Source organism: Urocampus carinirostris, chromosome 11, assembly GCF_059441175.1.
Source record: "Urocampus carinirostris isolate Australia breed hairy pipefish chromosome 11, RoL_Ucar_1.0, whole genome shotgun sequence".
Taxonomy (NCBI): Eukaryota; Metazoa; Chordata; class Actinopteri; order Syngnathiformes; family Syngnathidae; genus Urocampus; species Urocampus carinirostris.
In genome coordinates this window covers 11,684,213-11,705,503 of record NC_142359.1, presented here as the reverse complement: position 1 = coordinate 11,705,503, position 21,291 = coordinate 11,684,213, and the positions used below count along the sequence as shown (strand labels likewise).

The following is a 21,291-nucleotide window of genomic DNA, read 5'->3' as shown; positions in this document are numbered from 1 at the left end:
TATTTGCTTCTTTGCAAGCTTTCGGAATGTTAAGGGGGTAATAAGTTTGACTCAACTATCTGACTGTTTGGCGATGTTCCCATTGTAGCGCCTTATAATCCGGTGCCCCTTATGTATGGAAGATATAGGACCAAAAACTATTTTTGGGGGGTGCGCCCTATAACCCGGTGCGCCCTATTGTGCGGAAAATACGGTACGTGTTTTCTTCTATTTAATTTTTTGCTGTGGCCATTTTTAAGCAGTTTGAGGGAGTCGGCTTCTACTTAAATATATATGTATATATAATGTGCACTACTTTTGGGTGTCAATAATATGAGGTGGGGGTTACTTTTTAAATGAAGTAACTATTTTCGGTAACTAATATTTTTTTTTCAGTAACGCGCCCAACACTGGGTGCCACACACGTGCAAAACATGCAAAAAAAAAAAATCATGTGACTGCTTCTCCTTCCTCATCCCCACTGAAAATACTCATCTTCCTCTCATCACTGCTTAGTTCTCTGGCCTCTTCCCCTTCTCCCGCTCACAGTGTGAGTGCTAGAAAGAACCCAGCAGGCAATACACATTCGCACACAAACGTGCACACAAATGTGCAGGCGCTAGGCAGCAGGTCATGCAGAGGCTCAGCGCTCGCAGCTCAACACTGAACCACTGCTTTTTTTTTCCTCCGCCTCCCTCTGTGTTTGTACCTCTTCACTTATAAATTGACCAGAAATTTGAAAGTATGCCTTATTCCGGTTCACCCTAAACATCAGAGAACCCAGTGGATAAAATTGGAAATGCATCGTTACAGCTAAATGATACTGCATACAGTAACTGTTTTGCCTTTGAGAAACACGTAGAGTGGTTTTTCAAGTGCCTTCCTGTAGTTAACATGTCAATTGTTTTTTGCTAAAATGAATTTTAGTGGTGAAACCAGATCTCATAATGTTAATTCATGTCCATTATTTACATTTATGCTAAAAACAAAGCTTGATAGCTAGCTCGAAAGAAAGCCAATATTTAGCTTGGTCACTAGCATAAAAAGCAGAATGTTTGCTGGAAAACATGCAAAAAATGTAAAACGCTAGCTGATAGCTAGCTAAAAGAGTAAAAATCAATTTAAATAATCGAATAGAATGCTAAAAACAAAGCTTCAGAGTCAGCTATAAAGGAGGCCAAAATAAAACTTGATAAGTATCAAAAAAGATGTTAGCGAGATAGCATGCAGAAAACTGCAAAGAGTTAGCTCGATAGCTCGCTAAATAGCACAAATGTTAGCTTGATCGTTAGCTAGAAGGTAAACAGGTAAAACACTGAAAGGGGGTTAGATAGCTAAAAACAGAGCTTGATAGTTAGCTTGATAACTAGCAAACATTGGAGACCCCTGTCCTAAATAATGGTTTTAAGAAAAGGTGCAAGCAAAGTTCTTTTGTAAAAATGTCAAAAAAGACGGCAAAGGATAAGGATATCGGCATATTTACCTATAGCGCAGACGTCACTTAACGAGAGAATGAAGGGAGTGTGCCTTGCACTCTTCCGCTCACCCAATCCAATTGCTCTGAATGGTTGGCTGGTGTTTTCACCTGTTTACAGTTTGTTCTGTGGGTTTTCCTCATACAGTATCTCAACAGTGAACATATTATAATGGGCTACTGCCAAAACTGTTGGAATAATGTACATAAGTTATTCAACTTTACTATAATCTATGTGTGTTATATGTTTGCTTGAAATATTGTGCTATTAATTCATTATGCAATACTAGCTCTACTTTTATTTTATGTCCATGCGCATTATAGTCCAGTGTATGAAAAATAGATCACAAACGACTAATTTTGGGGGGTGCTCCTTATAATCCGGTTGCGCCTTACAAATCAAAAAATACAGTAAGAAAATAAGGTCTTCAACCCTTTGGTATTTTATCTAAATATTCAAAGAGTTGAAGAATGGCATTAATAGCAAAATTCATGAAGGTAGTCATTCAGCTAGACTCTATAATACCCGTAATTAAAGCTGTTGCTAATATTCATTGACAGAAGATGAACATTTCCACTAAATTGCACTCAAGGCCACCGTGGCTGATTTTCTATTCCCTTTGAGCCTCACAAATATCACATTTGAGAACATGGTTGCTGCACAGGAAATGATCAGTCGCAGAATCTAATTGAACGGAGCCAGAGTAATCAACCTTATCGCAGTTTTGCGAGCGGGCTGCAGAAACTCTGAAAAAGTTAGCACGCTAACCGAGTAAGGCGCAAGGCTGTCCGTCCAAATTGTGCTAATGTATGCTATTCAAGTCACGACTGCGTGCTTTGAAAATGCAGGTCGCATATAGCGGCTGGCGTGTCCAGGTGTTACAAGGACGCCTTGGAGACTTTGGCAAACACAAGGGATTGATAAGTTTTGCCCTTGGTGGAAAAAACAAATTGTTGAAGAAATTTTAAATTAGCCATACAAAGAAAATACTATATATTACAAAATATTATTGTATATTTTCAATATCAACACATGCTAAGATGATGTACCTACTTTCAGCACTGTAGGTCTTACTGAATTATGGGCATACCACTCAAAAATAGTCTTTTGTCATAGATTTTTCATACAAAAGGCGCATTGGACTATCGGGAACGTGGAATTAAAGCTGCTGTAAGAGGTAGGGTTGCATAAAATATAAATACACCAATATTAAAATAATAAATCTAGTTTCTCCGTTAAAATTCATTCATTCGTTCATAAACGGTTACTGTGCTGTCTTCACTCTGAAATATCTCTTTTTTTGCCAGCTAAACCGCTATTGAATGACATTCCGAAAAAAACATTTTCTTTGGTTGCTGTTTTTTCGGACAATGGCCTCGAGCATTACTTTCATAGGGTCGCCGTAAAACAAAAAACTAAGTACAAAAAAAGTCTTGTTAGCTTGCTAACTATAGAGATATATTCCAAGCTGACGTAAGACATTCATAAGCAATTCAAACAACAGTACATAATTTTACCAGGAACAAAATTGTTCATTCACAATATGTTTTCATCCTTACAGGCAATAATTGTCTAAGGCACAGGTGTCAAACAGGCGGCCCGCGGGCCAGATCAGGCCCGCTTAGGGATTGAATCCGGCCCGCGAGACAACACTCAGAGAAGCGCAAGAGAAAAACAAGCTGGAGGTTGAAATATGTCAACTCGATGTTGCCAAAGAAAGGAGCCTCGAACAAAGACACTGTACTTGTATATTTCTCTCTCTCTCTCTCTCTCTCTCGCTCTCTCTCGCTCCCTCTCGCTCTCTTCCACCCCTCTTCTCCCACTCTCTGTCTCTGTCTATTTCTCTCTCTGTGTCTTTTTAACTTATTTTGTTCTAACGTCCTTTTTTCCTTTTCTCTTTCTCTCTTCCTACCCTCCGCGCTTTCTTTTCTCCCCTTCTGTCTTTCTATTTCTCTTTGGATTTCTTTCTTCAGCTCCCTTTCTCTCCCCCTCTCTCACCACTTCTCTTTTTATCTCTTTTGTTTCTCACGCTCTCTCCCTCTCTCTCTTTCTTTGTCCCGCCCTCTCTCCTTTTCCCCTCCCTCTTTCTCTTATTTCTTTATCTCTCTTTTTCTTTCTCTTTAATCTACTAGCCCGGCCCCCGACAGAATGTTTGTTCTATCGTGTGGCCCCTGAGTTAAAATGAGTTTGACACCCCTGGTCTAAAGCAACAACAAAAGAGGATTTGCAATGAGCGTTTAACAGTTGGCGTCCGACCTGCTGTCCAAGTACTGCACTTCACATTGTTTCCTTTTGAGCAACAAAAATAAACATGTTAAACCACAAGGGGTATTTTAAGACCACTGTATTTGTTTCTCAAAGCCAAAACAGTTACCGAATGCAGCATCATTTATATTTAACTGTGCATTTCCAATTTTATCCACCGAATTATGCAGTACATAAAGGTGTACCCAATTATAAAGCGTACTTAAATTTCTGGCCAATTTGGGGTTTTTATGTGTACATTATGGTACGAAAAATGGAAATTATCTTTGGGCCAACATTTTCACCTTGAAATTCACAAAAAGTGACACGCTACGTAACTTTGTTGAGTGTCAACCGCAACAAATACATCTGATCTCTAGACTGCTTTGCAAATTTTTGAAATATTTCACAAATAATTCCTCATTTATGTATATTTTCTTTAATAATAGCAGTCCCCATGGATAAAAAGTCGAACACTTGTATAATGGTTGGAATGTGTTATGATTTCTTTTAATCTAAAAAAACAAATTCAACATAAACTTCAGTTACACAGCCCAACGACTTGGCCTATTTCCAGATGTTGTTGCGCTTGTTTTAATCCACACCTGATCCCTGTTCTCTATTTCAGCCTATTTCTACGTTTCCCATCAGCTCTTCCTCCCCTCGCTCGCTCTCCGAGAGCACTCGGACACACTCCGCTGACTTTAGCAAACGGCTCCCCTGTCATATTATCTCTCTCAAACACACACACAAAGATACACATAGACACAAAGACACACATCTACGCTCACACTGGGGCAGATCCAAGCATAGGAACAGACATATGTTCCTTTAAATGAATGGGCTATGCACACACATTATAATAACACACACACCAAGAGTCCGTGACAGGGGTCGGGTACCTAAGGCTCTCGATTCAGATATGGCTCTTGACTACATTCGGTTCGGGGATAAAATACTCCTATTTTTGCATACGCAAAGCTGAGGCTTGACACCAAATTTAAATATCTTGGAGCTGTCATATCAGAAAAGGGGTCAGTACCAGAAATCACAGCCAAGATAGCTCAATACACAGCCTCACTTGCCAGACTTCAACCCATCTTGAGGGACAAGAACATAGCAGTGAGATCAAAGATCAGGCTTATGCAAGCGCTGGTTACTTCCGTCTTCCTCTACGCTTACGAGACATGAACTCTCTCAGCAAAACTGGAAAAGAAAAAAATCCAGGCCATGGAGATGCAATGCTACAGGAAATTTCCAGGCATTAGCTACATAGACTATGTGACAAACAAACTGGTGCGCAACACAATCGGGGGTGTAGATTGGACCCTACGAAGATCACAAGATAACCAGGACTGGCCAAGATCATTCTCCAAGGCACAACAGTCCAAGGGAGCAGGAAGAGTGGGAGACAGACGATGAGAAGAGTTGGGCCGACATCATCAAAAAAATGGACTGCTGCCAAGCAGGCAAACAGTGGAGAAAGCTGTCCAGAGTTGCGTCCTCAGTAGTCTTCCTACGACCAAGCAGGTTTAGGAATCGATGAACACCGGGTTTGAGCTGAAATAGCTAAAACAAGAACGGTCTTTGGAAAAAAAAAATCCATATCAAATATTGTAATACTCCGTACACAATTTTAAATGATCAAAAAAACATAAATTACGAGAACCTACAAGTTGACAGGTATGCTAAAAGTTGCTTTGGCAATGTAAACTATATTGAATGGTCACATGTTGTTTATTGTTTAGAATTTACCAGTCGTGATACATTCCTCTCACTGATTGACCCGCTAACGTTCCACCACAGACTGTTGAGAAGTTGCGAAGACGTTTCTGTATAATGTCACCAGTCACTGGTCCTTTCGGAGTCTAAAACACCTAGACATTCCCTTACAAAAATGTACAATACACTAATGCTTACTTTTTCATATTGTGATCAACTTTAACCTCGGACCAGGTAAAGGCTAATGCTATTGTCCTAGCTGTTTTCCAGCTAAGATGTCCATGCTACCCCCTTTTGCACGAAAACAATTCAGCTGAGAATAAGAAACTTCTATTTCTGTGTTTTCCAATTCAGATTACTCAATCTGAGTAGCACTTGCATTGTTTATTTAAGTTTAGGACAGAAATTTAGAATGTTACTGTTCGAAAGAGACCAACACCGTCCATAATCTCCAAACGGTTAAAGAACAGCATTTAATTTACTTTGGGATTTTCGGTGAATTTTACGGGGTGGTTAAGGGGTAAATGTTTGCAGCCACTGAACTGAACTGTATTCATTTTCTCGCCTTGGAGGATTTCCCCCACCCCTTGCTGCACCCAAAGGACTCAAAGCGAAACACAAAAGGTGTCAGCAAAGTAAGAAAAGTGAATAGATTCCTCCAGTTGACTTTAGTTTCCTGTGTGGTCCGCTTAAAGGGTTAAAACTCTCAGTGAACCGGATTATAAATTCGTTTCCAAGTATACAATGACCCAATAATGAACCTTGAAATGGAAATAGACCAAAATGTCACCCAAAATGACAGAAACGACTAGAAAAAGTACTCTTAAGAACGACCAATATAAAAAAACAGTTTTCTTAAAGATGTGTGCCACAAACATGATGAAAGGAAAAATGCAATGAGAACAATACAAAAGTGTTTTCTACTACTAGAAGGCGCTAAATAATAGGCTACACGCTGAAGGATTTTATACATTTGACTATAAAGGTTTTTATACGATCGAATACAAATTACATTTAATGCAAAAGATATCACTGGCTGGGCTGTGGTACGATGTCAGGGCACCCTAGTAGAAAATGTTGTTTACAGGAACGGCGGAAATGGGACGTAAGGCTGATAAGATAATCATTACATCCAGACGCAGAAAGGCCCTGATGAAGTAGAAACGCTCGGTGTTGTTTTGGTTGTTCCAGACGTCGCGACGCTCTTCTCCGAGATGGTGAAGCCCGGGAGGCTTCATTGGCACGCCCATGGGAGGAGCCGGCACACCATCTTGCGGGGAGACGTGGGCCAATAAGAAGAGAGCAAAAGGACTCCAGAAGAGGGCTTCCCAGAGACTCCAACGTCACTAATTCGGCCGTTTTCGATGGAGTACACTTAGTTAAATGGTTAATGAAATTAAATCTACCCCGCGTGAAAATGACGGCTTTTTTGTTCATCTTTTCCATCAAGAAACAAGCGCACATAAATTGTTGGGTTAATGTAGGTTGTGTTTGGTTAATGGCGTCAGATAACTAATTCGAACAATTTGGTAAAGGGTACATTTTGATAGTGGCCCAGGAGGTAGAGCGCTCGTCTTGTGATCAAGAGATCGCAGTTCGAATCCCGGCTCCTCCGTGTTACATGTCGAAGTGTCCTTGGGTAAGACACTGAACCCCTAATGCCCCCAATAAGCAGGTTAGCGCCTTAGATGGCTGCACTGCCGCTATTGGGAAATGTAAAGCACACTGTAAAGCGCTTTGGGAAGTCTTGACTTGAAAAGCGCTAAATAAATGCAGATCATTTCATTTCAATTCCCAACAACGCTCTACCTTTAGAACATTTTATTCCCCAGCAAAAGAAATCAGCGATTATCTCTTTGTTGTTACCACTTAAGAGCGTTGCTTTTGTGTTTTTATGTGGATTTCAATTGCATTTGCCAGTAGTGCAAGGTGTGCAGGGTTCAGTAGTGCATTTCTCTCACTATGTAACGTCTGCAGCCATAGGACTGAACTGAAATCTTGGAGGATTTTCCTTGCTGCAGCGAAAAGACTCAGAGCAAAACACAAAAGGTGTCAGCAAAGTAAGAAAAGTGAATAGATTTCTCCAGTTGACTTTAGTTTCTTGTGTGGTCCGCTTAAAGGGTTAAAACTCTCAGTGAACTGAATTGTAAGAAGTTGGTTTCCAAGGGAAACTGTTCGCAACGTTCCAGCTGAGGTGGAACGAGCCATTTTCCAGACACGGAAGGGGGAGAGTATGTCGGTTAAATCGAGTAATGCGCTCTTCACTCCGATTATAATCAGTCAACACAAAATATTTTACACTGAACTCTTACAAATATATATGATGTTTTCGTTATGAGGAGTCAAAAGTGAAGTTTTAAAAGCGTTCAATTTATATCGGCGTGTGGGTTGACCCCTCCCGGTAGGGCAGAGCGCAGGGGTTCATGCCAAGTCGGTTTGAAAAGAGTAGTGATGGGCATTCTTGCGCTTTTTTAGAGAACTGGCTTTTTCGGCTCGGCTCACTAAAAAAATAGAATCGGCTCTTTCGAGTCCAAAACGGCTCTTTAGATTGTTTAGTTACTTTAAATACATGTATTACGAATCACTACGTAACAGTATGTATGAAAAAAATCTTAAAACGGTTTAAATGAAAAAAAGCAAGGGAAAAAAAGGAAAAACAGACAAGCAAAAGGGTAGGAAAAAAGTAACAAAATAAGAAAAAAAAGCTAAAAGTGAGAAGTAAAAAGTGAGTAACAAAGAAAAACATGATTAAAATAAAAGGAAAAGGGGACAAAGAATAAAAAGCAAGAATAATAATTAACAAGCAGTTAGGGAAAAATGTGGAAGAAAACAATAAAAAAGAAGAAGAATAAAGAAAAATGATGGGGAAAATGGTTAAGATTAGGGGGTTGGGGTTGATGGTTAGATATTTTTAAAAAAAAATCTGTAAAAGGTTAGAAAAAATAAACAAAAGAGGAAACCTATGGGAAAATCAGAGAAAAAGAAAAAATCAAGTAAAATAAATAAAACATTGAAAAAAATAAACAGATGGAAAAAAGAAAACAAGAGAAGAAAAGCAAGAGAAAAAAAAACGCTATGGGGAAAAAAAAAATATTTTGGTCCCTTTCACTGGTATACTGTATTTCTAATAACAATGTAACATTTCATCTCATCAGCCGTACCGCTTATCCTCATTTAAAAAATTGAATTAATAGTTTCAAAAAACTAAAGGAGGGGTGCCAAACTCATTTTAACTCGGGGGCCACACTATAGAACAAACATTCTGTCGGGGGCCGGACTAGTAGATTAAAGAGAAAGAAAAAGAGAGATAAAGAAATAAGAAAAAGAGGGAGGGAAAAGGAGAGAGGGCGCGACAAAGAAAGAGAGAGAGGGAGTGAGCGTGAGAAACAAAAGAGATAAAAAGATAAGTGGTGAGAGAGGGGGAAAAATAGGGAGCGGAAGGAAGAAAGAGAAGTAGAAAGACAGAAGGAGAGAAAACAGAAAAGAAAGCGTGAAGGGTAGGAAGAGAGAAAGAGAAAAGACATAAAAGGAAAAAAGGAAGTTAGAGCAAAAGAAGTTAAAAAGACACAGAGAGAGAAAGAGACAAAGAGCAACACAGGAAGAGAAAAAGAGACACAGAGAGTGAAAGAGACAGAGAGAGAGTGGGAGAAAAGGGGTGGAAAAGAAAGATATAGAGAGAGAAATAAATACAAGTACAGTGTCTTTGTTCGAGGCACCTTTCTTTGGCAACATCAAGTTGACATATTTCAACCTGCAGCTTGTTTTTCTCTTGCGCTTCTCTGAGTGTTGACTCGCGGGCCGGATTCAATCCCTTAGCGGGCCGCCTGTTTGACACCTGTGATCTAAAGTCTCTGGCGGGCCGCCAGGGTTTTCTTGGTCCCACCAGAGTCTCATGAACTTGTAAGATCTCATCTCATCTCATTAGCTGCACCGCTTATCCTCAGTAGGGTCGCGGGGGTGCTGGAGCCCATCCCAGCAATTATCGGACAGTGGGCAGGGGACACCCCGAACTGGTTGCCAGCCAATCGCAGGGCACACAGGGACAGACAACTCGCTCGCTCATTCACACCTAGGGACAATTTGGACCAGCCAATCCACCTGAAATGCAGGTCTTTGGAATGTGGGAGGAAACCGGAGTGCCCGGAGGAAACCAACGCAAGCACGGGGAGAACATACAAACTCCGCACAGGAAGTCCTGTAGCTGGATTTTTCATTTTACAAATCAGGGGTCTCCAACGTGGTGCCCGCGGGCACCAGGGTGCCCTGTAAGGACAGTTGAGGTGCCCACGGACCTGTCCTGAAAATAACTCACCAGTGGGGGGGTCATTGTGATTTTCTAGTTAAATTATTTGTTTTATTAGTCGACAAAGTCTATTTAACCATATTTTTAATAATTGGCATAGGAATAACATAGAAATAGCATGATACATTGTTATTTCACAATTTGAAATAAATACATTTCTGTAAATGGGCTTAATGAACAAAGAAAATCTATGCATGTGTTAAACAAATCATCTTATATTCATCTTGTTATTGGTTTATTTTACAGGAAGTACAACAAATTTAATTCTAATTTCTGAGTTTTATGAAGCAAAACAGCAAAAATGTGCAGATTTTTTAGCCAGCTATCTGGCTACCTCTTTAGCTTTGTAGCTAGCTATCTTCCTACATTTTCAGCTATTCAGCAAGCAATCTAGCTAGCTTTTTACATTCGTTTTGCACACTAACTAGATAACATTTCATCTTTTTGGCTCATTAACAAGCTAAGTATTGGCCTCTTTTCTAACTAGCTATCTAGCTTTTTTTAGCTTTCAATTTGGCTAATTAGTTAGATTTTTACATTATTAGTTAGCTATGTAGCTCCCTTTTAGTTTTTCACTTGTTTACTTTTCTAGCTAACTATGCAGCTAAATTTTAGCTATTTAGCAAGCTAGCCAAGTTGCCATTTTAGAAATTATTATCAAACTGGGTGCCCAAAAAGTAGCCCTTCACTTGAGAAAGGTTGGAAACGCCATGGTGTGTATTCGTGCTGCGTATTTCCTCAAAGCGCTCTGCTCTTTCACCCAGAGCCCTCGGTAACAAACAATTTTAACCTTTTATAATGAATTAAATTGTCTTGTCATTTATATCAACGTTGTGAAATATTGCATGCACTGAGATCGGACATGGCACTCCGGGTTTAACAAGTCATGTTTATTTATAAAGCCCTTAATCACAAAGAGTCTCAAAGAGCTGCACAGGTTATTGCAAACCACAGACTATTATTACAGACTATTATTACACCATCCCCTGATCTAAAACCTGCACGGGGGCAAGGAAAAAACTCAAAACATCAAACATGAGGAAAATGAAGAAACTTTGAGAAGGGACTGCACATGAGGTCATCCCCCTTCCAGGATGACCAGGCTGCAATGGGTGTTGCAATAACAAATAATAAACATATATTGTCAACAAAAAATATAGGTAATTCATATGCTATAGAATAGAAGTGTGTTTTAAGCTTAGATTTAAACATTTCCACCGAGGTTGCAGATCGGATCTCAGGGGGAAGAGCCATAAAGACCCCAAAGAGAAAAGAAAATACTCTCAGGATAAAAGGCAGATAAAGAAAAATGTATAATGAAGCACTTGCTTGAGTTATAACAACAACAGTGCAATATCATTGAGCAACAAAAAAGGCACAAGATATGTTTTCACAGTTGTGTGCGCTTGTTTAGGATGGTGATGGCCCTGGGGAAGAAATGTTTCCAACAAATGAAAGGTCAACAACACGGAATCCGCGAAAAAAAAGGCATATCGACCAATCACAAAAGAAAATAAGGAGACTGGGAGGGAGCTGTTTCTATATTAGCAGGGAGCTGTTGCTGGTTGCTTTCAAGAGCCGGCTTACAGAGCCGCTTGGTTCACGAACGACACACCACTATAGAAAAGAGCAGACAAAGGCTCGGAGTGCAGGACGTCCCCTCGCCTCAACCGCGCAACCTTCGGTCGGACTTTTTTTTCTCTCGTTCCGCCCGCCATGTGACAAGTACTCAAGAGTTAACCGGGGCCCTTTCTCTCCCCCTTACTTTCCGCCATTGACATGTATGACCGTTTGGATCCGAGCTGGGCCGAAAGCGGCCGCCGTTTTTCGGTGAGAATACAAGGAAGCGTCGCGTGAGGGAGGAGGGAAAGAGACCAAGCGAGGGAGGGAGCGAGGAAGCTTTGACGCCGTTTCTTCCTTTCCTCCGCCTCCTTCGTCTTCCTTTCGCCCCCTCTCCTCCTTCTTTCTGGCGGAATAAACGCTTTTGGGGACTGTTTTTGCCTCGCTTCTTTCCGTTGTGGCCGCGCCAGCCACGCCGGCTCGCGTTGTGATCAACTTGGGTCGACGGCGCCACACTTTGAGCGCGAGGGAAGAGAATAAAAGAAAAGTATCAAGGGGGGTCTTTGAGGAGGGGGCTGGTGACAACCGACAACTAGGACTGTTGCTACTTTTTGTAACCGGAGGACTTTTTTTTTCTCAGCCGTGGTGGTGTGGAGTATTACTTCTTATATGCCTGGGTTTTGAAAAACAATGGAGACGCACATTTCGTGCCTCTTCCCGGAAATTTTGGCCATGATTTTCAGTTATCTGGACGTGAGGGACAAAGGAAGGGTGGCCCAAGTGTGCTCGGCATGGAGGGACGCTTCGTACCACAAGTCGGTGTGGCGGGGGGTGGAAGCCAAGCTGCATCTCCGGCGGGCCAATCCTTCGCTGTGCCCCAGCCTCCAAGCCAGGGGCATCCGGAGAGTCCAGATCCTGTCCCTTCGCCGCAGTCTGAGCTACGTGATCCAAGGGATGCCCAACATAGAGTCCCTCAACCTGTCGGGTTGCTACAACCTGACGGACAACGGGCTGGGCCACGCGTTCGTGCAGGAGATCCCGTCGCTGAGGGTGCTGAATCTCAGCCTCTGTAAGCAGATCACCGATTCCAGCCTGGGCCGCATCGCTCAGTACCTGAAGAACCTGGAGGTCTTGGAGCTGGGCGGGTGCAGCAACATCACCAACACGGGGCTTCTGCTCATCGCCTGGGGGCTTCACCGACTCAAGAGCCTCAACCTGAGGTCCTGCCGCCACGTTTCGGACGTGGGCATCGGACACCTGGCGGGCATGACTCGAAGTGCCGCCGAGGGTTGCCTGAGCCTCGAGTACCTGACCCTGCAGGACTGCCAGAAACTGACTGATCTGTCCCTCAAGCACATCTCCAAGGGACTGGCCAAGCTGAGGGTGCTCAATCTGAGCTTCTGCGGCGGGATATCTGACGCCGGCATGATCCACCTCTCTCACATGGCGTCCCTGTGGAGCCTCAACCTGCGTTCTTGCGACAACATCAGCGACACCGGCGCCATGCATTTGGCCATGGGCACGCTGCGTCTGTCGGGCCTGGATGTGTCCTTTTGTGACAAGATCGGGGACCAGACGCTGGCATACATTGCCCAGGGGCTGTACCAGCTCAAGTCACTTTCACTGTGCTCGTGCCACATCTCAGACGACGGCATCAACCGCATGGTACGGCAGATGCACGCGTTACGGACGCTTAACATAGGCCAGTGCGTTCGCATCACCGACAAGGGACTGGAGCTCATCGCGGACCACCTGACCCAGCTGGCAGGCATCGACCTGTATGGATGTACCAAGATCACCAAAAGGGGGCTGGAGAGGATCACACAGCTGCCCTGCCTTAAAGTACTCAACCTGGGACTCTGGCAGATGACGGAGAGCGAGAAAGTCAGGTGATGGCGCAAATGACGGACTAGTTAGAAAGGGACACCTACCGTATTGTCTGGACCATACTGCGCACTCCAAAAATAGTCTTTGGTGACATTTATTTCATATATAAGGCACGCCGAACTATGAAGCGAATGGTATTAAAACTACAATCAGGGCTGGAATCATACAATGAATAAAAAGTGCCCTAATTGCACATTAATTGAGGAGTCGGAATATTTCGCTGATCACAATTGCACAACATTTAGATGCAACAGTAATCAAACCCAAGTCACTGCGTGGAGTATACCGGATCCTATCCACTCGACCACCAGAGATACAGGCGACTCATGAAAAGGCATTAGGTCATATCTCATCATTACACCTTTTTAGTCTCAGTACCAGATTGTTGATGTTATTATAGAGCTACCCCGGGAGAATATTCTCAAACATCAAACCGACGCGCACAAGATTCTAAACTGAATGACAGGAATGGCATTGTGGGATGTAATTCAGTTGTCCCGAAAGATAGCCGCACTTATTCAAAATATTTGTCACTTACAATACTAAGTTTGAGCTAAAAAAAAACGTGAAACGACATTCTCCAACATATTTGGTACTGTGACTAGAAGTAGTATGATAATGGAATAATGTATCGTCTGTTTTCCTAGTGGTCTAGTAGATAGAATCAGGCATTCTCCCCGTCGCGATTTGGGTTTGATTACAGTTACATTTAATGTAATGCAATTGTGGACAACCATCCATGTCCTCAGCGGCTTGGTGGTTAAGACTCTGATCCTACCAATGCTGCCCAGTTCAATCCCCATTACAATCATTGTTACGCAATGATGGTCAGCGATCAAATTTGATGACTCGTGAATTATGGGTCAAATATGGTAACACATTTCCAATTTTGTAAGATGCGAGGGGCACCTGGTTATAAAGGGCATGTTCAAATTTCCGGCCGATTTGGCGTCGAGTGCGTTTTATAGTCCAGAAAATACGGTAATTTCCCAGAGTTCTTCCATTAGCCGCAGATTGCGCCCTGTTTAGAGCAAGGCGTCAACTTTTTGTTCTGTTTTTTTTGTCTTCTCACAGTCCCGCCACAGCCTGAACAGGAAAGCAAATCTTTTGGCTACCTCGTACGTGCTTGTTTTTCCACAATAGGGAAGGAAAAAGCCGAAAACAAGAGATAATGTGCCTAGAGGGAACGTCCGTGTTACCCCCCTTTCCGTCCCCGCCTTCTCCCCTCGCAACTATTTCACAGCCGAAAAGACGATCCGCGAGCCGCTGCCATCCGACCGATGCATTATGCAAACGAGAACATGCCTCGTGCGTGCGAGATGTCCTTTCGAATCAAATCTTGCGCCTCCGTCATGTCGCGGGAAAAAACAAAGTTTGACACGTAAAGCTTCAGGTATCTCAGTAGAAAGGGTGAGGTGCCCAGTTGGGGCACTGCGGGGCAAAATCAAGTCAATGTTGCTTCAAATTGAAGTGATTTAAATATCTTTTCACCCTCTTTATCGATCCAAACGAATCAGGGTTCCGTTTTTTTCTGTTTTTCGTTTGGAGGAAAATGCTCTTTTTTCGTTCTCTCCATTCCCCGCCAGATACAAATACCCCGAGCCCGTCCGGAGACATGCTTGGAATAAAGAGCAATCGATTTTTTTTCTCTCGCTCAAGCCACATCTCACTTTTTTTGGATTATCATTTGTTTTTACATACCCTGGCAATCTGTGTGTATGTGTTTATTTTGATGTAATGCAATGACCTGCTTGATAAATGAACATGTGCGTCCTGCTGAAACAGCTAAAGAGGAAAAAAAAAAGATGTACTGTATATTAGTTTGTAAAAAAATGTTTTAAAAAAAATTGCAGAATCCCAAACTTAAATTGTTTTATATTCTTACAAGCAGAAACAATTAAAGATATTTATATAATGAATCCCAAAGCGCCTTTTGTGTCGATTTCATTGACTCTCATCTCTAGGTCGTTGAGGATTAGCATATTTTTTGGCATCCTATTATGAATCCCGTCGTCCCCCCACCCTCGTCGTCATCACCATCATCCGAGCGCTCTAGCCTGCCTTTCATTTGGAGGGGCTGAGGAGGGGAAAAAATCTGTTGTGTTGTTTTATTATTTATGAGCGAGCTCAAAATGGATGCCTTGATTTAGCCGCATCGCCTTTGTAATTGATGATCGCGAGGCACTGGAACCGCTACAGTTAGATATTATTGGAATCTGTTTTTTTTTTTTTGTGGTTTATGAATAGGGCTGCAAAAAATGCAATGTTAATGGTCGACGAGTCAGACAAACGATCAGTGGAATTATCTGAAAAATTGTGATTTTTTTTCTTTAGTTTTGTACAAAGTTGATTTCATTATGTGGCTAATGATAGTAAACAAAAAAAATAGTTCGTGAAAAAAAAATATATATATAACATACTGCGGATCTGTAAAAAACAAAACAACACACAATTTAAAACTCATAAGACACATTGCTCAGTAGAGTTGTGATTCCATAAATAATCTGTCCATTTTTAAGGACAGGCAAATTAAAAAAAATATAAAACAATTTTTAGCCCCGTAAACCCAAATAACGGTTTATTAGCAGCAGTAGGACAATAAATAAAACATGTGCATTTTGTGAAGTACATTCAGTGGTCAACTGCATAGTCTGTTACAGAAGCACTTACCACTCTCAAGTTTGAAGTCAAAACGGTTTTAACAACTGACAATGGTTGTTTTCAACATTTTATTAACTGATGTTTGTCAGGCACAGTCTGGCATAAGTTCTCTTAGAGCGAAACATCTGCGTATAGAATGCTCAATGCGTGTCTTCAAAATCATATTAGCTTGAACGTTACTTGAATCTTACCGAGGCGAGTCAGACTCCAATTTGTTCAACTATCCGACTGTACTCTACTTTATATGTTCGTGCATCACAGAGGTACTGCCATGATACGCAAGGTCTGCTTTGCAAGTACCGTCAATTCCAGATTATAGAATGCACATGATTATAAGCCGCACCCAGTACAGTTTAAAAGGAAAAAAACATTTTGTTCATACAAAAGCCGCACTTGACGATAGGCTGCATGTTCCCATAATGAAACATGAGGTATTCACAAAGAAAGACGAGTTAAATGCTTCGACTTTAATGTTGTGTTTTCGATGATTGGAGAGTGCCTGGCATTTTGGTAAGATGCTTGTAAATGCTTGAAATTGTTGCCAAGTTTCTCAACAAGTCCGCTTAAAAATGATGTTGAGACAGCTTTCTGGTGGCTTTGCTTTGCCATTGTATTTCTTCTTCCCTCATATTTAACTGCAGCTGGTATTATTTTGTACGACACGTCCTATAAAGCATCATCGACCCCTACGGGTCGCGTTCAAGAGGACAGTTGCATGCTACACATAAACAGGGCACTATGAAATGTATCAGTGAACGGCTATGTCTAAATAATGGACATCTATTATGGGCCATGCAAAAAAATTATGGTAGCCTTTCTCAGTGGTAAATTGTCATGGGAAGACCTTCCTGCAACTGAAAATGTAAGCTACATATTTATGTCATTTTACCCAAGACCTATATGGGGAGAGATTTGTCTGAAAACATATATTTGCGATTTAGTACATATCTAAAAATCATATGTCTTGATAAACAATCAAAATCACATATGTAAACTGAAGACATATTTTTGCAAAATACATGATTGAAACCATCTTTTAATCGTATTAGATAAATTCCTTAAGAAGTGCTTGAATTTGGCCATGAAAAAGCTCTATGAACCCTTGAACATTCATGTAGAAATGCCTCACTCTATTGGAAAAATGTGTCCGGTAATACTGGTCAAAAAGAGATTCCACGTCGACTATTTCCATGATCCATCCATAATCTGCACTGCTTATTCTCAGTAGGGTTGTGGGGGTGCTGGAGCCAATTCTAGCAGTCTTCGGGCAGTGGGCAGGGGACACCCTCAACTGGTTGCCAGACAGTCACAGGGCACACAAGGACAGATAACTCACTCGCTCATTCACACCTTGGGACAATTTGGACTGACCGTTTAACCTGACATTCATGTTTTCGGGAATGTGGAAACCGGAATGCTTGGAGGAAACCCACGCAAGCACAGGGAGGACATGCAAACTCCACACAGGAAGGCTGGTGGCTAGATTTGATACCATGACCTCAGAACTGTGCCTCAGACGCCATATATTTTAATACAGCGTTCAACAAAACTGCCAAATATGCTCTTCAGACAAAAGCTAATTCTTTAGCACCTTTTATTTCTCTATGTGACGTTTGATCTTATAAAAAAACTTTATGAAGTAATAACCATACCGATCCTGTGTCCCATATCAATTTAGATATACCACTTACATTTTCTCTCCCTCCTGCAGTTACCTAATAGTGTTGAGGCACATTTTGTCATGATTGTCCTAAAAAATAGATTAAAAACAAGGTGCGAACAAAGTTCTTTTGTAAAAATGTCACAAAATACTGCAAACTCTGCACAGTAAGGCTGGTAGATGGATTAAATCCCATGACCTCAGAACTCTGCTGCGCTCACCACCCGATTTTTAGACGACAACATCGACAAATCATAGCAGCCCTGTTCACGAAACACTATTATCGGTGTAAAATTTATCGGTACGACAGCTGCATACAGTGTGTCATTTCAGACAACAAATCTCGGCTGCGGAAGTCAACACGCACGTGCAAGCGTCGTGTGCGTTTTAGAAGTTAGAAAGGCAGGTTTTGGCAAAGTGGGGGTTTTGCTGCCCTCTCTCTTGTTCAGTCACGCATACCAGATCTGACCGGCCAGGAGACCCCCCACTCGCCTTTCACCCCCCACACACTTCTTTTTAACATTCCACACCATCATTCAAAGCATTTAGGCATTCCCCCAAACACACCCCAACCCCCACCTTCTGACACCACGTCCACGGGGATTTAAGGATGGAGAGGATTGCTGACCACAAGGACAGAATGTCAATGTTTGCCGCGCTCTCCAGCCCCCCATTTTCCGTGGGTTTATTTTTCGGTAGCGCGTCTAGATTTTCGACAAAGTGCTATTTTAGCCCGAAGGCATCGATTGCAGCGACATGGCAGCGGCCAGAACGTGTAACTCTGCCGGCTAATAACGGCAATGACAGCTTTAACGCCGCCTCCTTTTACGGCTCCTCGTCAACTATTATGTTTGATTACAAGTGCAAATAAAACAGGCGACGGCTGGGTGGCCGGCCGCCGTGCGCCCGGCTACCGTGCCGGCACTGCAACCGAAAGAATCGGGTAAAAGAAATAAATGTTTAATAAGGAAATCAATTCTTTTAATCCCGATATATTGTAGCAGGGCCTAATTGTGTGCATGTATGTCTCCAAAAATGAAAAGTTAGCATCCGCTTTAATTTCACTTCAAGCAGGGTTCTCAATTTACTCAGGGGACGCCAGAGTTCAATCACATAAAACATATTCTCAAAAATATTATTTCATGTGCAAGTTAAGATCTAAAGACAAGAAAACATATTAAGAAATAAGAAAATAAATAAACCAGGAATAACTAAATCAAATAAGTCAGAAGTCTTTTTTTCTCAGTCCATTTCGCTCTATATTCTTCTGTCTCTGTCCATCTGTCTCTTTCTCCATTTCTCTGTATATTTCTTTGTCAGTATGTCTTTCTCTTTTTGTCTCTCTGTCTCGCCCTCTGTCTTTATCTATTTGTCTGTCTATATCTGTTTGTCTCACCTTTTGTTGGTCAGTTTCTGTCTCACCCTCAGTCTCAGTCTTTGTTTTGCTTTCTCTTTCATTCTCTCACTCTCCCATTCATCTCATTTTATTCATTCTCCCATTACCTTTCTCATTCTTTCTCTCTCATTCCTTTTCTCATTCCCTTTCTCTCATTTGATCATTCTCTCATTCCCTTTCTCATTTGCTCATTCTTTCATGATTTTCTCTCATTTGCTCATTCTGTCATTCCCTTTCTCGTTCTTTTTCTCTCATTTGCTCATACCCTCATTCATTTTCATATGCTCATTCTCTCATTCCCTTTCTCATTCTTTTTCTCTCATTTGCTCATTCTCTCATTTCCTTTCTCAATCCCTTTAATATGCTCATTCTCTCATTCCCTTTCTCATTCTCTTTCTCAATCGCTCATTCTTTCATTCTTTTTCTCTCATTTGCTCATTCTCTCATTTCCTTTCTCTCATTTGCTCATTCTCTCATTCCCTTTCTCATTTGCTCATTCTTTCATTCTCTTTCTCTCATTTGCTCATTCTCTCTTACTCACCCTCTCTTACTCACCCTCTCTCTCACTCACTTACCTTCTCTCTCATTCACCCTCTCTCTCACTCACCTCCTCTCTTGCTTTCAACAAGAGCGATCAGGAAAGTACAGATACCGAGTTTAAATCATTCCGGACAGAACTTCGCTAATTTTTTTGCCTTTTGTTTGCTTCTGCATGTAAGTGTGAATTGTTCCCAATATTGAGCCCTGCCTAACTTATTAGCTCAGATTTAGCATCCATATCAAACTCTTGTGGGCCTCACGGAGTTTAAACTCTAATGTTAGGCGGGCTCCTCAAACTATAATCACAAAGGCTAGAAATTGCCCATGCTCTGCGAGTTTGAGACCCTGACTTAAAGAAGCGAGCGAGATTTGGGCCTTTTTTTAAGCATCTATCCCATTCCCGGCCTCGGTAGCGGGATAAGCTAATCAGCCCTAGGGGCGTCGGATTCATATTTCACGGAACGAGACTCCCGTCTTGGACTTGAAAAGGTCACGCTATCCATAAAGGAGATAAGCTGATGTATAAAAGTCGACTTAAATGACTGAATCGCTCACCATCTTCAACACGTGCGTTCCTCGTGGAGATGCGGGGCAATTGCTACCGTTAGCACACACATTGCTTGAATACGGAGATCATTCTCATCAGGTAGGGACATCATTTGACTCCTTCTAGTCCAGGGGTGTCAAACTCATTTGAGCTCGGAGGTTAAATTGTAGGAAAACACTGACTGAGCCGAAGTAGTACATTAGAGGGAAAGGGAGAAGAGAGACGGGAAGAACGCAAGAAAGAAAAAGATAAAGAATGAAAAAGAAATGAATAGATAGATAGATACTTTATAGGGTGAAAGAGAATTAGAGAGAAAAAAAGAAAGAGACAAAGACAGAGGGAAAAAAGAGAGAAAAAGAGAAAGCGGGAGAGATGAGAGAGAAAGAGGGAACAAGAGAAAGTGAGAAAGTAAGAGGGGAAGAAAAATAGAAAGGGGGAGAAAGACAGGAAGAAACCAAAATACAATAAAATAGAAAGAGTAGGAAAGACAGAGCAAAAGTATAATAAAGAGAAACAATTGAGGAGAGAAAGAAAAGAGGGAGGAAAAAAGACAGACAGAAAAAGAGTGAGAGAAATAAATAGATTCAAAAAGGTAAAGTAACAGAAAGAAAAAAGGTAAATGATAGATAAAAAAGGAAAGGCAAATGAGGGGAAAAAAGAGAGAGAGAGAAAGAGAAACAGAGAGAAAAGTCGATAAATGAAGGAGAAAAAAGAAAAGGCAAGAGAGTTCCTTCCTCTCTTAAAGAAGAGACAGAGAGAAAAAACAGAAAGATGAAATAAGAGAAATTAAGAGAGAGATGGAGAGACAGATAAAGAAATAAGACAGAAACGGAGAAAGGGAGATAAAGAGAGAATGAGAGGAGATAAGTGAGAGAGGGGAAAGAAAAAGGAATGTCAGAGAAAGATAGAGAAAAAAGAACAAAAGGAAAACGAACGTAAGAAAAAGAAATAAAGCTGCAGTTGCTTTCTGAATAGGGTCTAACTTTGGCGACATCCAATGAACATATTTAAAATTGCAGCGGGTCGGATTAAAGCTGTTGGTGGACCTAATCTGAAAATAAGGCGCGGTTGACAAAATATATATAAAGGCTCTTTGAACTCAGTTGGACATTGTTAACACCTACCTAATAGAGGAAATATTCTACTTTCAACGTTTTAAGGACACCTAAAATGACTCACCCCACCTTTTACTATTTACTAAACAGAAAAAGTTGGGATCTAGATACATCTTTTTTTCTCATTTTATACATCATTAAAAAAAACAGATAGCAATAACCCTAAGAATATGGTTGAAAAAAAGGAGTTAAATCCAAAATT

At 41.4% G+C, this 21,291-nt stretch overlaps 2 protein-coding genes across 3 annotated transcripts in view; one reads left to right on the top strand and one right to left on the bottom strand.

The window, feature by feature from the left end:
- wnt5b (wingless-type MMTV integration site family, member 5b) overlaps nt 1–21,291 on the bottom strand; it is a 124,722-nt gene that overhangs the window by 55,303 nt on the left and 48,128 nt on the right. The window lies entirely within an intron of this gene.
- fbxl14b (F-box and leucine-rich repeat protein 14b) lies at nt 11,352–15,096 on the top strand. Of its 2 annotated transcripts, XM_088348053.1 has the most exons (2): nt 11,352–13,172; nt 14,245–15,096. In XM_088348053.1, exons 1-2 carry the CDS (start codon nt 11,974–11,976, stop codon nt 14,258–14,260), a joined length of 1,215 nt encoding a protein of 404 aa, XP_088204179.1. In that variant the 5' UTR covers nt 11,352–11,973; the 3' UTR covers nt 14,261–15,096. The 2 variants fall into 2 exon arrangements, with proteins under 2 accessions (XP_088204179.1, XP_088204181.1); XM_088348055.1 differs by having other exon boundaries at nt 11,352–15,096.

What these genes read in the sequence shown, in the direction of transcription:
- fbxl14b (XM_088348053.1), top strand. Translation starts at nt 11,974, where the DNA reads ATGGAGACGCACATTTCGTGCCTCTTCCCGGAAATTTTGGCCATGATT.